At 41.3% G+C, this 17,801-nt stretch overlaps 1 protein-coding gene across 1 annotated transcript in view; it reads right to left on the bottom strand.

Moving 5' to 3' along the window:
* LMNB2 (lamin B2) overlaps window positions 1-17,801 on the bottom strand; it is a 38,876-nt gene that overhangs the window by 6,007 nt on the left and 15,068 nt on the right. The window contains exons 3-11 of the mRNA XM_056512440.1: window positions 11,022-11,178; window positions 10,202-10,327; window positions 7,874-8,044; window positions 4,662-4,787; window positions 4,250-4,470; window positions 3,374-3,665; window positions 2,779-2,886; window positions 1,854-1,973; window positions 287-388 (exon numbers count right to left, since the gene is read on the bottom strand). Of these exons, the coding sequence (XP_056368415.1) occupies window positions 287-388; window positions 1,854-1,973; window positions 2,779-2,886; window positions 3,374-3,665; window positions 4,250-4,470; window positions 4,662-4,787; window positions 7,874-8,044; window positions 10,202-10,327; window positions 11,022-11,178 (1,423 nt within the window). The remainder of the gene's footprint in view (window positions 1-286; window positions 389-1,853; window positions 1,974-2,778; window positions 2,887-3,373; window positions 3,666-4,249; window positions 4,471-4,661; window positions 4,788-7,873; window positions 8,045-10,201; window positions 10,328-11,021; window positions 11,179-17,801) is intronic.

Raw genomic sequence — 17,801 nt, 5'->3', positions numbered from 1 at the left:
TGGGAGGAACACTGCCTGCTAATGCTGCAAAAGTATGATCTGAAGCACAGAAAGCCTGAGCTGGTATCAGCCACTTCCTCAGCTGTACCAGGATGGATCCCAGCAGTAATTTCTGGCAGCACCACTCACTCTTTCGGTGCACTGCAATGTTGCAAGCAACCATTGAAGGAAAGGAAGAAAGGACCAGGAAACTCAGAGCTGACAAAAGCTGAAGGGGGATCCACCCCTAAATCTTATTAATCCAACTAGTGAGGAACAAGTTAAATATGTGGTCTGCATCTGTTACCTGTTGGTTGAAAAGGTCTTCCTCTCCATATTCTGTTTCGTCTTCTTCCTCTTCATTCTCACGCACAACTACTGATTTAGTAACGCTTCTCACTGCAACTTCCTACACAAAATGACAGATAAAGAGATGGCCAAGGATTCTTTATCTATCTGTTAAGTTTTTGCTATACCATCAATACAATATCCTTATTAAATCCTGGAGAGTTTAAAGCAACTCGGCCTTGATTTAACACCAGCTATGCAAGCAAATACTGGCAACATCCTGCAAACCACAACATCATTCCTATTTCTATGCACTAAAAGGCATGGCAATGTAATTCAGTCACTTCAATTTTCTTTCATTATCCTGGGATTTAAGAGAAGGAAGCAGACATATTTCAGGTGACAGGTAGTCAATTTTACACAAGGTCACAGCAGACACAGGTAGGAGCTGTCTGAGATACTGTGTTATGTGAGAAACTAAACTTTCTCAGTGTGATTGCACAACATAAGTAATTTCCCAATTTCTAATAAATATTCAATGACAATTGCATATGTTGATTATCAGCATGGTCTTATAAGCCAGGCATTAAAGAGAATTCTAAAACCCCAGGAAGCTTCCTTTATTGCTAAATTATTTTTAACACTTCTAAATAGTCAAGAGAAATTCGGTCAGAGAATCAGCAATTTCAGAAATAGCCAGAAATTTCTGTCAGAGGAAATTCTTCTGCCTACTTGCACCACGGAAATCACAGGTGAAAATCTCTGGTTAGGAAAAAGTTGCCCTTAACATATACCCCTAATCAGGGATACTAAAGGTAACCACAGTGAAAACAGACACGGATTTGAAATTTTTTCAGATACTAGTTTGACCACATGGTAAGAATACTGATAATGTTAGCTTTCTATTTGTACAAATTACCCCCCTCCTACCTCATCCTGCCCACAAATTCTTCCAGAAAACTGCCAGCAAGAAAGGCAACACAAAAACTGATATAACTGTGGTCTGCTTCCTTTTCCTACTGCTATCAGATTGCTGGGATAATGGCATGGCTATGAGTAATAGCCAAGGCATGATTCTCCCTTGCAAAAGTTAACTGCAGGGATGGTTTTAAAAACATTAACTGTGGGCAGATGAAAGAAAATGCAGAATGCTCAAGAACCTCTGCCAAATGAGAATTTACGCTTCTAACATGGAAAGGACAACTATCTTCCTACATTAATTTACATTGCACCTCAGAACATCATAGGAATTATATAATGGAATTTTGAATTGCCAGAAATGCTTCTTTTCTTTGTCTCTTCTGAAAGTACATACTCAAATTCCAAACAAATTCTCTACTAGCAGGGTATTCTTCTAAAAGAGGAAGGAAGTGTCTATGGGCATAATCATGACAATCACAATTTTCAAAAGCATCTCAAAATTGTCAGAGATATGCACATACACCTAATTATTTCAGTGTTATAAACTGTCATATTAGGAGACCACAGCAGACATCTAACAATCAGGATTTTGTCACTGTGTCATGCTACCCCATCCTCAAATGAAGAGTTTGAGAGATGGGAGCCAGCCCATGGCCACAGCCTACCTCTCCTTCAGAGTTGACGAGGTATGTGCGGATATTTCCACCAGTGCCCCAGCTGCCTTGGTTCTTCCACACGAGAACAGAAGGGGGGCTGTGAGATACGCCTGCATCTGCACCCCAGATCTAGAGAGAACCACAAACTGCAATTAGCTATTTATCCCATTTTTTCTTTTAAATATACATATCCCCCTAATTCCCCTATTTCTCTCTACACACTAGGTTTCCTTTCTGAATTCAAATGGCAGTTTTACCCTACTTTTAACTACACTATTACTTGTAGTAAGGTATTAAAAAAATCTAATATTGCAGTCATGAATTCTTTTCTGAACAAATTTCTCCTACCACTGTCTCAATAACCATCCTATATGGAGCCAAGGCAAAAAGCATAAGGTAGTGTATCAACTTAATATTTTATATGTATCTGAATAATTAATACTTAAGTAGAAATAGCTGCAAGTGATTAAAAGATACATTTATTTCTTCCTAAAAGAACATCTGTCACAGACTGAAAATAAAATGCAAAATTATTGAAAATCAATACTGTTCTACTATAGTTAATGCTGAGAATGTCCAGTCTTAACTACAGTCTACTACTCTGGACGAATGCTCTGAACTGTTCCCAATTCTTTAAGAGGTTGAAGCAGGACTAGGGTTCTAAACCTGGGCAAAGGTGTTTGGAAACAATAGTCCTTGACTAATCCCCCAAAATACCTTTTTCTTCACCTTTCTCTGTGCCCAAAAAAATGGTCTAAATACTGAAGTACTAATATAGAAATTAATTTTTTGTTTTGCATTTTTGTAACTGAAATCTGCTTCTCTACAGTGAGATCCATGAACCCAAAAGTTATACACCAAATCAGTCTATACCAGACTTCAAGATTTCCAACTTCCACAGCATCAATAAAAGAGTGTGGTAAATACAACTTACTGTAACAGTCTGCCCAGCTCTGAGGACATACTTAGGAGTAAATTTGTAAGCAATTTCGTCTCCATCTCCAATTTGTCTTTTCAGTCTCCAGTTACCCAAGGACTGATCCTAATGGAGAGAGTCAGAAAGTTATCCAGAGTAAACAAAACAGAACTAACAGTCATCACAGTCTGTTATTAAATTTGTTATTAAAATAATGGGAATATAAATTTATTTACATGGTTGTTAGACATTTGCATTCTACCTTGAAAGTATTTGCCTATATCCAGTCAGAGTCTAAAGTGTAAATCCCATAAGGTCATTCAGCAAAATTTTAAACGATATCCATTTCACACAATGAAGTTCTGCTAGACAGCAGGCTGTTTCTGTGAGCAGTGTCCCAGTACACATTTGGGACACAAATTGTATTCTCTTCCTGCAGCATGTTAGCCCACCATTATGTTCAACTTTTCAAAGCCCCCATTAATTCCTGCCGCATGCTGCACCTTGAGATGCTGCTCCAGCTCTCCACACGGCCACACCTATTCATGCTGCAAAGGGCTGCATATCATCTCAATTTAGCTCCTTGTTTTCTCTGAATTCTGCTGATGCTTACCTTCTCTGAGTTGTTCTTAAGCTGAACATATTTTCCCTCCAGGTCTATCTCTTCTATGCTGATACTTCCTGTAGCTGAAGCTTGCTGAGACATTTGAAAGCTACTGCTACTGCTGCTGCCACTGATACTTCCCGTACCAATGCCACTTGTTCCACTGCCGGAAAGCTCCTCTGCTTCAATACGTTTTCTCTTGCCTCGGGAAGAGCGAACAAGTGAAGTGCTGCTGCTGCTGCTGCTGGAGGTAGCTCGAGAGACTGTGACACGTGAGGAGGGACTTGGGGAGAGTTTCAACCTTAACACAACCAAGAAAGTATTTTAATTAACTCACCCAGAGAACCACTGACAGAGCTACAATATCCTCAAGTAACCAGACTGCAATGCGCTCCAAGGCTGACAGCATCCTCACTCTGTATGTCAAGAGGACTGCATACGTGAGGAGAAGGGGGCTACCCATCCCTGAGGAATGTTCTGGCAGTATGACCATGTGACATGGAAAGCAGTGCTACTGAGAGCAACACGGATGACTTAACCCCTCCCTCTAGTACAGCTACTAATAAACACACTATTCTTGGGCCCCATGATTTAAAACCACAGAAGTACAAGCACTTAAGTAAAAAGATGATATGAAGACCAAACACAGAATAATATATTTCACTGTAACCCAAGACCATTACAAAAACCCAAAATAAGGACAGTGCTCCGTTGAGAACAAGTGTTCCATTCAAGTGCTCCATGCAACAACATTGTGGTGTGAAGCCAACATAACTTCAATGAAAGGAAATCTGGGCATTCCTGCTCAAGTGGTAAAAAAATAAGCACAAGAAATGAAAATAACACTTGTGAGTCCTTAGAAAGGAAAGTGGAATCTTTACGCACCTTTCCTCTTCTCCTTCCAGGAGTTTCCGGTAAGCACTGATCTCCATGTCCAGTGCTAATTTAACATCAAGCAGCTCTTGGTACTCCGTAAGCTGAAGCTGCATCTGGTCCCTCATGTCAGTCATTTCCCTCTCCTTTGCATCCAGCATCTTCCTAAACTTCTCCCGCTCACCAGCCATCATTTCCTCCAGCTCCCGAATGCGATCTTCTGCTGCACTGGCCTAGGCACACAGCACAAGAAAAAGCCCACCTGGCATCCATGCACGTCCACTCAAAAAGTTAAAACCATTCTCTCTCCCAAATGAACATAACAGAGATTTTTAAAATTCAGAAAATATGAAGGGTCAAAACTGTTACATATTCACACAAAACAGCAATGTGTTTGAGACGAAAGCCAATTTAGTCCCTTTACCTGTTTCTGAAGACCAGAAAGCTGGTAGCTGAGAGCTTCTATCCTCATGCGAGCCTCCTTCAGCTCCTCTCGAGCTGCACCAGCAGCTTTGTCATTTTGGTCAGAGGACAATTTGGCATTCTCAAGCTGGAAAGAAAGTTTTATACAGCTCACTTGTACTGAGTTAGAAATCCTGCAATAACCTCTTGGCAAAAAAATAGCAACTATTTAATTCTAAAAAATTTTAAATGGTCTGGTAAGTTTAGGATTAGAACTGCATAACATTAAGGAATACCCTAAGGACTGAAGGAAAATCTGTTTCAGATCTGTTCTGATAGGATTTGTTTGTGCTGTTAAAAAAAATACTCTATTAGCCCTTCCATTTTACAAGCAGCCTTAGTTTCCAAAAAACAGACGTGCTCTGCTTGCTTGTCCTAAGGCAAATCACACTGGGTGACAGCAAAGGCTGCCTACCTAATTCATGTCCTGGTCTAAAAGTTCCCTGGATGCTCAGAGACTAACTCAATAAAATACTCCATGGGTATTATGTCTCTGCTGGCTATTTGCAAATCAGGGACTTCCTCAGTCAGAGACAATATTTTGCTGCTTACTATCTCTCAGTGGATTTCTCAGGCAGGAATTCGTCTCTGCTTTTTTAATTTTTGGGGCAATGAGCTTAGCTCTATATTAAAGAACAATACTTTTTGTTTCTTCTCAATCTGGACATCCTCACTGGACATTCACTGTCCCTGCTCCTAGTGAAAAAATAATTAGTAATTATTCTTCATTCACCCTCCCCTATGCTATTTATCCTTTTATAGATATCCACTGTATCTTTCACTTCTCTTAAAGCATCTCTTTTCCAGGTGAAGTTTTATTTAAAATTTTCTCATGCATGACTTGTTTCCCACTCTAAATTCTCTGTCAGTCTGCTCCATATCAGTCTGTAGTACCTTTGCAAGAAGCAATAAAACTACCTGCGGCACTCCAGATGACATCCTGTCCCACAAGCAAAACAATGGGTTTGGTTTTCTTCTCTTTCCCTAATAGTTGCCAATACACTATTTGTTTTTAATTTTTTGTTGCTTTCTTTTTTGTTTTAATTTTTTGTTAAAGGTAATGAACAAGTTTAATTTCTAGTGGTTAATTTTGACCAAAACAGAGAGAATAAAACAAGAACTCTTACATGTTAAGTTTAATGAAAACAAAGAGCTAGAAAAAGCATCCTTTGCATGCCTTAGAACTGGACCTCAACAATTTTACCACACCATGGAATCCACTAAAAAACTAAACTGATCCAATTCTAAGAACAGTTCCAGGCAGATGTTCTTTAGCCACACAGCACAAAGGTCTATAAAATCAATGTTCATTATCTCTGCTGTTCACTAGGTTCTGAGCAGCTCACACAGAGCCTTCATTAGGCCACAGATTTTGAAGGAACTTCAATTACACACTCTATTACTTCAGGTAAAGTTTAAAATTAAAAAATATTTGAAGTCTGACAACCATTCACTACCTTATAGTCAAGCTGGCATAGTGTCAAATACTCATACTCAGAATTTCTATTGCTTATTATCACAGATCATGATGATCTTTCTTAGAAGCTGCTTTTAAGTATTCAAAAGTCTCACTAAGGTCTCCCTGGAGAGTTTTCTTGCCCAGGCTGAACAGCCCTCTCTCAGCTCTCTCCACAAGAGGTGTTCCAGTCCTCGGATCACTTTTGTGGCCTCTTCTGGACTTTCTCCAGCTGCTCCACATTTGTCCTGTACAAGCAGTGAGTTTTTATGCAAGACCATCTTATCCTGGAGCTGCTCAGTAGCTAAACCTAATGATTTGCTTTGACATCATATTGCTACCCAGCTTTCACTCTCTAACAGGGACACATCTTTGTTCAGAAATCACAGAATGAAATTCACAGCTAAACTCCTTTCCTTCTATATTCCAACCTCATCCATAATAACCACCTTTATGGAGGGAAAAAACAGCTTATTTTGTTCATTCTCCTGTTCAAAGCTTGTCACTTTTTAATTTTTTAAGTCTATATACTGCAGACTTTTTAAAAACATTTTTTTTTCTATTAAGTACCTTCTATCCTGATCTCCTTCAGGCTGTGGCAAGTAGCTCCTTGTATAAAGTATTACATGTTCCAGAGCTCTGTGAATAATTCCAACACTGCCAACTGTGTTGGGGGTTTTAATTTTAATTTTGGGGTTTTAATATCTATTATCTATTGCGTTGCTGCTGTAAGTAATAGTTAAATATTTGTAGATCGGTGTTTCCCAAACCAAATCATCAACCCAAAAAGTTCAAAGGGAGTCTCAGTGAAGGGTTGGAGAGAACAATGTTAGCAGTACCATCCTTCTTCCACCACAAGAGAACAAGAAGTGGCTGTAACTATTGACAAGTATTTTCAACAAGAATTGCCAGGACGGGACTCTGAGCAACCTGGTCTAGTTTAAAGATGTTCCTGTTTACTCTACAATTCTATGATTTCCAAATTATATACCATGGTTTTCATCACCAAAGCTGGTCAGGAAAGGTCTGATATCTTGCCTGAAGTTTCCCTGTCACCAAAGAAATCACAGCTGCATCTAGTAATTTTCCAGTCCAGAACTAACATAGATCATTGAAATGTGGCCAGACTTAGACATATTTAAAAGCGCATTGGTGTGCTTAGGAATACTGCAAAGACCACAGTAAGAGCAAACTGACAAGGCACCCTTAGATAAGAAGTCCCTTCCAGTGTGTCTATGCTCATTTGCAAGCTCACTGCATCCAAGCAAAAGCCCATACTGAGACACATCCACTTCAAAGCTCTCCAATCTCCCCATCAAGCTTCTTATGCACAATGTGTTGCACATATTGCAAGTCTTCCCTACCCCCTCCATTTGTGAAGAAAAACTGGATCTACTGATGGTAGAACCCTTATAGCAGAAGACATTGTCTAATCAGCTACTGTGTGACATCCACTGTTCTCACTGTGTCTGCTGCAGAGACCAACAACAGCTCCACAGGTTTTCTCACTGATCTCTCTTGGCTAAAGATATTGCTTGCTATTACCTCCCTGGAACTGCATCTGCACACAAGTCCTAGGGCAGGCATTTGAACACTGGGACAAAACTTCCTCCAATTACAGTTACTTGTCTCTTTAAGAGCAGTAGAGCTGAGAGAAGTGGTTTTTATCTCACAAACTGAACTTCCAGTCTGACAGTGCTGTGGACAGCAGTTGTTACCTTAGCCTGATAGGTCTGCTCCAGCTCCATCTTATACAGTTTGACTTGTTCATCATGTTGATTTCGCAGATCCTCCAGAGCCTGAGTCATTTTGGACTCATACTCCTGCTGGCGGCTTGTGTCCACCTCAATCAAACGATGTTCATGTCGTTTTCTCGTTTCCCTTATTTCCTACACACACACACACACAAAAGAAGAGGGACAAATTACCACACTAAGGTAAACAGTACAAGCAGTTACATTCAGACAACAATTACCTACTGCAGTACTAAATACTTAGTAAAATGGACCAACAGTACTACAGGCATTTAAACCTGGGAATTGCTGCATGCACTAACAGATTCAAATTACTGTTTTCATTTGTCAGAATGTAATTCTTGAAAGTGATTCAACTTAAAACCAGCTTCAAAAATAGCCATATACTGTCTAAGGAAGGAGCTGTATTATGCTAAAAAAGTCAAAATGTTCATAACAAAGAGATTCAAAATCCTGCACTACAAACCCTGTCCTTTTCAATATACATCCTGACATTACCATAACAGCCTACAAGGAATCAGATTAAAATGAACACCTTTCCTAAACATTATATGTATTTAAAAAATCATTATAGAGAAAAACTGCATCTTCAAATTTCACTCTTAAGCACATATGGATCTCATCTATATTCTATATACTTGGTCACCCTTTCTTATCAGATTTAGAGTATTAATAAGGCAGCAACTCAAGCAATCCTGAAGACATAATTTTTTGTGATCCGAGTTTGTACTAAGAAATTTTCATTTTTAGAAATGTATGAGTTTTCTATGCTTAAGAACACTGGTTGCAAACTAGTATGGTAAGGCTTACTCAGACACTTATTCATGCAGAGACCTGGCCAAACCTGAATGTGTGGTATGAGAAAAACAATTTCTTCCTTCAGGGCAGGACAAACAACCAAGGAGTGGTTCTGAGTACTGGAAGGAGGCCTGAAGTTAGCAGCAGGGCCATGAGGAATAATAATAAGTGAAGCAAGGCTCAGTTTTGCTAGACTGGAGTCATAGCAGGGTAACATATGCTCAAAGTAACTTTACTAGTCATTTTGTACAAATGCTCTACATCTGAAAATAGACCCCAAGAAACATGTCCTTTTACTAGCAGCAATGTGCTCTAAAGTGATATGGAAGAAGATTTTCTTTCTATGGTTAATTTTTACACCAAGAAAACCAGCAAGCAGCATTCTCTCAGTAACTGTAGGCAATGGCAGCTCAGAAGCTGAAGGAATGTTTTGGGGGACTGCAAGGGATCAGGTGAAGGGCTGAGCTGATCCAGCAGCTCAACACCACTAGAATAAGCAGGCCTCACTTTCCACACTCCCAGTCATGATGTCTCAATTCTAAAGGAGATTTAGACCCCTCAGTGAACCAAATCATATTCGAAGAAAAGTTATTTTAAGGTCCTACAACCAAACAAGGATCTGTCCTGCAGTCAGCGTACCAATCCAACTGCTCCAGGGCATGGAAGTAATACACTGGTCAGTACATCTCAGGGTGATCTCCCTGGTTGGTTTCTTTGTCCTGCTCCAGCCCCTGCCCCCTGTCCTTAGCCACACAGCCCTGTCCCATCCCTTAAACCAAACTGGGCACTCATTTGGATTCTGTGGTAAAACAACTCAGCCACTAAGCAGTCAAAAATTAAACTCAACAAAAAAACCCTTAGTATCTTTCTAGTTAATCTGGTTGAAGTGGTTAGGTGAACGATGAGCTAAGCATCACACCTAGAGTAGGTGAGAAGAAAAGCACAAGCATGTGACAACTGCTCAGCTACCACTTATTGAATCAGCATACAGAACCACCAGAGATGGACTAAACAGACTTAACACTTTGCATCTGGTACAGAAAGAAAGTCATGCTTCCCTTTCCCAATTCCCACTATGACAAAAATTTTGGTCTTCACTAGAACCATTCACTTAATAGGCAGAAAACTACCTCTGCAATAAGCAAGGCAGTTGCACACTGTTCTAGTCAATAAAAATAGGTTATAATCAGGTCCACCAACCAAAGCTTGTGTAAATAAAGAGCAGAGCCATGCAACTAGGTCTAGAGAGGGAATGAGATTTTCCCTTTTCCACAGCAGTCAGCTGGATCCATGAGTTCACCTACCCATGGGACTCCACCACTGATTTACCATGTAAAAAGGTGTAAAACCTCCACCTATATTATTACTCAACCCATTTATAGGAAGGGTAATACTGATTTTCCCCACCTAGACTAGTTAGTAGTTGCTCACAGTCCATTTAACTAAAAGCTACATTAACTTTGGAAAGTGGCAAGATTACTATATTGATAATACCTCCTCAAATACATTCTTCCTGAAGTCCAGATCCTCTTGCAAACTCTGGCACCTATTTTCCAGGTCCACACGCATAAGTGTCTCCTTCTCCAACTGCTTCTTTGCCACAGCATGGCCATCTTCAGCCTAGTAAAGAATTATAAAGATAATTTTGTCTGGATTTCTATCTTTCATCCATAAACCTTTTATGGTCATCATCTGATGTCTCTGGACCAGTTACTCACAACAACAAATCTAATGTCAAGCCACTTATTTAAAGAAAACCAACCCACACCATCACCAGAAAGAAATACAATAAATAAACAAAACCCCCACAAAAAAAAACAAACATATATATGTGTGTGTGTTAATCGATATTTAAACCAAGCTCATATGTCTGAAAACCAGCTATTTAAAATGTAGGATTAGTTCAGTACATTCTGATAGAGGAGCTGAGGATTATTAATTCCTTGAGCACAACATGTTAAACTTTATTTTTCTTGCCAGCAGGGTCCTACTGGGTACTCCAGCACAAGTAAAAAATTATGCAGGACCTTACAAAGGACAACATTTAACAAACCAACATCCCAAGAATATAGAAACATCAGAAATTTTTAAGTAAAAGTTTCTGACAAGCAAAATGTCTAAAATACTGTGTTGCTTTGGTTGTTTTATATAGATTTCTATAACTTAGTTTTGTATCCAAAAGGATCAGCCAAAGGTTCGTCAGTAAGCAGGTGGATCATTGATGTTCAGATTATAAACTAACTGCAAAGAAAAAAGAGAATTTATACTACACAGCTTTTCCTGTGCTGAAGCAAGAGAACATTCCCTTTCATACCTTAGCAAGCTGGGCACGCAGATCAGCCACCTCTGCTTCCAGACTGCGTTTCTCATTCAGGACAGTATTGAGTTCTGCTTCACTTCTATGGAAGAGAACTTCCAGATCCTTGATGCGACCCTGAGCCACAGACAAATCTGCATCTTTCTTCTTGTAGCTGGAAAAAAAAAGTACATTATATTTATACATAGGTGCACACCCATCATGAGCACATCCTGATTACAGCCACAGATATTTTGTTACCAGACACCTTTTATCAAGCCCAGCACCTGCAGTAACCTGCAAATTGACCTGGAACACCCCCAAAATGTGCAGCCAGTACCATGTTCTGAAAATGCATGGCACGCTAACAACATGTTATGGACAGACAAGGGAAAAACAAGAAGGCAACTCTGGCAGCTAAGAGATACACACAAGCTGTAAACAGTACTTTTTCATCTGACAGCTACACAGCTGGTATCTTTTACCCATGAAGCAAAGTACATGCAATGGCCAAAGAGGCCTGAGCATCCTCAGTGTTTTATATCTGATGTGGTCAAGCCTATTCCTTATGATGCATTCCCACAAAAAGTAGTAAAATAAAATAATCCACTATGGAACTGTAGTCACTTTTCAGGAATAAACCAGTATTTCTTCAGCAGTATTCACTATGTGCCAAGCATGTCTGAATGCTTAAATATCATTACTTGAGTTGTTATATCCAACTTGCAGATATGATCAAGGTAATCTTCCTTCTGCCCACTAAGTAGTTTATTAGCCTTTTCATCTAATACAGTGACCTTCTGCAGGTTTTCTCAGCAAGCATTATTATGTTATTAAAAAACTGTTCTGTTATGTGCTGTACTGCTTCCTTGTTGCTGCTTAAACTTGCTGTTCTAGCCTGACACCACATGACAGAAGGAACAATTTATAATTTTTTTTCTCTTAAGACATTTTTTTTCCTTTCCTTTCCTCAAACTTCTAATCTATAGATCTGTAGTTTACACCCGTGATCCATGAGCTGTTTCTAAGGGTCCACCAAAATTAACTTTGAACAGAATTCCTACTATATATAGACTTTTAAAAGCTCTGTATTCAATCTGCAACTCCAAACATGGAAAATAACTATTATGTTTGCAAAGAGGAAAAAAAAAATCTGAAAACCACTGTTCTAGATTATACAAACTTTACTGCCCACATCCTGAAGCTTGGTTCCCAAACTCCTCATCACTTGTTACTGTCTCCTTGAATTTCCAATTTGCCTGAATTGGCCAGAATTATTTTACCAAAATCCTCCATTAGGGGGTACTGGTGTGCCCTAAATACAATATTTCTTTACATGGCTCAGCATGATGTGCATCTTTTTTTAAGTTGACACCTTTATTTTGTGATGCATTCGTGTTTTCTCTCTGCATTTCATGGTGTAGATCTTGAAATTTCTTGGATTTTCATTTAATTATAACCAATCTTTCTTCCCATCGGTCCAATCTGTCACTGTGAATTCTGTTCTGCAACATATGTGCAGTGTCTTCAAACTCAGCAGCTTGCTGGAGGCACAGACAAAACATGCCTTCTACTTAAAAGATAATTATTTAGCAGCAATTGGAAGGTCACAAGCGCTGTGTTATGTATGTGTTGTAAAACATGCCACTGTGCCTGCGTCACAAGCAAGCAGACCTGGGGAGCCTTCTGCCAGCAGAGGACCCAAAGGGCAAGTATCACTTCACTCTGAGCATGAACAGCAGAATGTGCTCACACATGTGCTCCTGCTTCCCTCCACCTGCACAAGCCAGGCAGCAAGCAACTGCTTCCAGGGATGGGGATGAATAGAAGTGTTTGATATACAACTTGACAAAGAACCATAGAGAATTCGAGTCAGTGATAAGTAACTTTGGCCCTCTCAAGGACACTGACAACATTGCAAGTCATTTAAATTTTTATTTTCACTTAAAATTTCAGCCTGGTTTATTGCCTTTATGCAAAAATGTGACAGAGGTTTTACAAATGTACAAATGCTTTTGCATGTCTCTGAGATTTAAAATGTTCCCACAAGCAGTCAAATCCACCTGGTGAGATGTGTCAATGCTTCAAGGAACACCACATTAAGGTAACTCTCAAGAGCTCTTTTTTTCCAGAAAGAGCTACATTTGCTCAAGGGAAATGTTTCAGAGACCACATGTAGTGGGTCTAGCATAAAACCATAAGTTCTTTTCATCCATTTCTGGGAACAGGGGTCTTCTTCCTCTTCACTGGAGGCAAAGGGTCTTCATCACTCATCTCCCTCTGTTCAACCCTCTCATGGAATCACAACTACTTGAACATCTGCTTGCTTCAGCATGGATGCCTTTGCTCATGTCTACAATTTGAATGCTCCATCCCCCCATGCTTTTCAATGATTTACAGGGATATTTCAGTGTATCACTGTCCATCATCATGGCCTACAAAAGAATTTCAGCCCAGGACTAAGGCATCTCCTCGTTACTGACCTTCATGTCTTCTGTTGTACTCTCTAGGTATCTTCACTCTTTCCTTTCTCTCATTCAAGAGAGCATTGGTGTTTGCAGGTTTCATTTGTGCACTAAAAGAGTTAATACCTCACCCTGGCCTACAGATGGTCATGTGCTCTTTGCAAGGCAGCAGCCAGAGGATTTTTTTGGTGGCCGTGCTGGTGGGGGGTAGGATCTCAGCAACCAGACCAGGACTCCACAGCGGCACACCAGGGGCGATGGCTTTCCCTCCCCCTGCCTGGCAGAATTTCAGCTGAGTCCTGGGCCCACCTGGCCGTGCTGGGGGCAGAACCAGCCCAGAGAGTGCCACAGAAGAGGCAGGGCCTGGCCCGGCCAGTGCCCAGTTACCTGTTCAAAGCTGGAAACAAGAGAGCTTTCCAGGGTTTGTTTGTTCTGAAATGTGATTCACACAGATGTGTCTATTTTTCTTAAGTGGTCTGACAGCAATATTCAAAACTAGCAGCTGATGGGTTCTGTTGGATCTGGAGGAAGCTGTAAGCAGTCCTCACAGAGAATCACTTCTGTAACTGATGGATTTTCTCTTTAACTAAAAACCAAGCTACGTTAAACCATGACACCACAGAATCACAGCATTGTTTGGGTTGGAAAGACCTTAAAGCCGATCTTGTTCCACCTCCATCATGCTCCAAGCTGCATCCAACCTGCCCTTGGACACTTTCAGGGATGGGGCAGCCACAACTGCTCTGGGCAACCTGTGCCAGGCTTTCACCACCCTCACAGGGAAGAATTTGTTCCTAATATAAAATTTAAACCTACTGTCTTTCAGTCTGAAGCCACGTCCTGTTGTCCTGTCCCTATGTGTGGAGTAGGTGGCAGGCAGAGGAAGCCACAGCATAACATTCACCCCTCTCAGAGCTGGGAGCATGCAGCTCCAGCAGAAGACTGCTAAAGCAAGCAGAATGAGGGCATCTGACAAATACTGACTTTAAGACCTGGCTTGACCTGGGGAAAAGTGATGCTGGTTAAAGATGTGAACAGATACTTCATGAACACCAAGACTGGAGACTTTCCTTAACCATGCCATCAGAGCTACCTCTGTTATCAACGCATAGATCTTACTCACTCCACCAGATCTCGTTCAACATCTTGTGGGAGGGTGGTGTTCTACCCAAGCAGAAGTGTTGTGCACCTCACTGGTAAAATAATTGTTCCCATCTACACCACGTCCACTTATCCCCTCCCTCTGCAGTCAAAAGCTTTGTCAAACAGCTGAAAATGGAAACATAAACACTGGAAGCTTTTACACAGCATATAGGACAGAACCATACATGCTACAGAATGGTATGAGAATGGTTATTTTTACAATAATATTTTAATTCTAGATTTAAAAATATGTCCCTACTCCTGATACAAACATCTTTCAACTGAAAGTTAAGCTGTTCCTTATATCATATAAATGGTGTTCAAACATCCTAAAGATATTTAACTTTTTATAAAGTGAAACTACCCAACTGTTTAATGAACCTAGTTATGAACTCGGCTCAAAAGGAAAAATTTTACATTCACGAGTTGCATTCAAGGTACAAATAGTACATACATGTATCACAGAATGGGCTGGCTTGGAAGAGACCTTAAATCTCATCTTGTTTCACCCCTCCCATGGGCAGGGACACTTTCCATCAGACCAGGTTGGCTCCTAGCCCCATTCAGCCTGGCCTCGAACACTTCCACACCGACAGGGCAGCCACAGCTTCTCTCACAGCAACCTGTTCCAGTGGTTGGATATTATATTCTTCTCCCAGAGGGTGCTGGGGCTTTGAACAGGCTCTCCAGGGAATGACCAGAGCCTCAAGGCTGCCAGAGCTCAAGGAGAGTTTAGACAAGACACTCAGGCAGAAGGTGGGATTTTGTAGTGTCTGTGCAAGGAGTTGGCTTAATGGTTTTTGTGGGTCTATTCCAGCTCAAGATATTCTAAGATTCCATGATTCAGTGCCTCACCACCCTCACATGGAACAATTTCTTTCCAATATCCCATCTAATGCTGCCCTATGTCAGTAGGAGGTCATCCACCCTTGTCCTATCACTACTGCTATGTACAAAGTCCTTCTCCCTCTCCTCAAGCCCCTTTAGGCCCTGGAAGGGGCTCTGAGCTCTCCCTGGAGCCTTCCCTTCTCCAGGTGAGCATCCCCACCTCTCCCAGCCTGGCTCCAGAGCAGAGGGGGCTTCAGAACACCAGAAAATGTGGCCTCCTCTAGACTCACTCCAGCAGCTTCATATTATTCTGATGTTGAGTCACCAGAACAAAATGCAGTATTCCATGTGGGTTTGAAGGGTCAAATCACTTCCCTTGACCTGCTGGCCACATTTCTTTTGATGCAGCCAGGAGATGATCAGCTTTCAGAACTGCAAATGCACATTGTTAGCTCAAATTCAGTTTTTCAACCATTGACACTAGTTCTCCTCAGGGCTGCTCTTGATCCATTCTCCACCCAGCCTGTGTCTGTGATGGGAATGAACCAACACATACACACAGCCTTTTACTTGGCCTTGTTGAACTTCATAAGATTCACACATAAGGCTCACTTCTCCAGCCTGTCCTGATCTCTTAATATGGCAACCCTTCCCCTGAGTGCATCAACTGCACCACATATGTTTTGGCTGGCTGTTCTTTCTCATCAGAAGGAAGTGCTTCCTCCCCTTTGTCCCCCTCATGCCCTAGTTTCACATTCAGTTTCCAGTGGGTACTCTGGAAATCCTATGGAGATGATGAGCTGGTGGCCCCTGAGATAATAAGAGCCAACAGGGAAACCTAGATGAAATACCTCCAAGAAATTAAGGGCCTTTCATCTAAGAAGATGATACAGTGACAGTCCACCTGTTTCTCTACACCAATGCATGCAGGGTGGGCAATAAATAGGAGGAGATGGAAGCCACTGTGCTGCTGGAAAGCTGCAATCTAGTTGCTGGTAAACTTGGTGGGATGAACCACATGACTAGACCTCAACTATCAACAGCTACAGACTGTCAAGAAGGGACAGGCAAGGAAGGAGGGGTGGAGGGGTTGCTCACCCCTAGAAGTGGATTGAATGTGAAGGGCTGTCTCTGAAGAACAGTGATAAGCATTTTGAAAGCCTATGGGTAAGAATCAGAGACAGAGGCAACAAAGGGAACCCTTTTGGTTGGCGTCTACTCCCAGCTGACTGATCAAGAGGAACTTTTTTGCTCCAGCTACAGGAGGCATTGCACTCACAGACTCATCCTGCTGTGGAACCTCAACCATCTGCATCTGCTGGAAAACTAGCAAGGTGAGCTGTAGGCAATGAGGAGGCTGTTGGAGAGCACTGAGGATAACTTGTCAAGCCAGGTAATAAACAACTCTACCACATGGGATGAGACACTGGACCTGATAGTCACGAATACAGGTGAGCCAATCGGTGATGTCAATACAGAAGGCAGTCTGGGCTGCAGTGATCATGCAGTCCAGGAGTCTGCAGTCCTGAGAGACATGGGTCAAGTGAAGATTATAAAGAATGAATTTTAGGAAAGCAAACTGCCTACTGTTCAAGGAATTGGTTGATGGCACCCCCTGGGAAACTGCCCTCAGAGACAAGAGAGATCTTTTAGGAAGTTTTCTAGAGCACAAGAGCTCTTGATCCTCAGGACTGGAAGGCAAGAGACCAGTATGGATGAGTTGAGACCAGCAGGTGAAACTAAAAGGCAAGAAGATAACAAAAAGGCAATATTAGTACAGGCTGCTATCCTGGCAAGAGTATGCCTGGTTGTCTAGGAATAGGGTCAGTAAGGCCAAGGTGCAGCTGAAGCTGAACTTGGCAAAGGACACCAAGAATAACTAGAAGAACTTCTGCAGGTATGTTAGTCAGAAAAGGAAGGTCAAAGCAAGAATACTTTGATGAACAAGACTGGCAAAATGGTAATAACAGACAAGAAGAAGGTTGATGTATTCAACAACTATTTTGCCTCAGCCTTCAATGGCAATCTCTCCAGTAGATGGACCACAAAACAGGAACTGGGAAGGCAAAATAGCTCACACTGTAAGCAAGGTTAGGTTTGTGACCACCTGAGAAACCTGAATATATCCAGGTCTACAGGACCTGACAAGATGCACCCCAGAGTCCTGAGGAATTGGCTGATGCAGCTGCCAAGTCACTCTCCATGACATATGAAAACTCGTGCCAGTCAGATGAAGGCCCAGGTAACAGAAAAAAGGGAGACACTGCACCTGTTTTTCAACAGGGTGGGAAGGAGGACTTCAGGAGTTACTGACCTGCTAGCCACACCTCTGTACCTGGGAATATTATGGAACAGATCCTCC

The sequence above is a fragment of the Oenanthe melanoleuca genome, chromosome 28, assembly GCF_029582105.1.
Source record: "Oenanthe melanoleuca isolate GR-GAL-2019-014 chromosome 28, OMel1.0, whole genome shotgun sequence".
Lineage (NCBI taxonomy): Eukaryota > Metazoa > Chordata > Aves > Passeriformes > Muscicapidae > Oenanthe > Oenanthe melanoleuca.
Note: the sequence above shows the minus strand (reverse complement) of the source record. Positions and strands in the feature narration are given on the sequence as shown.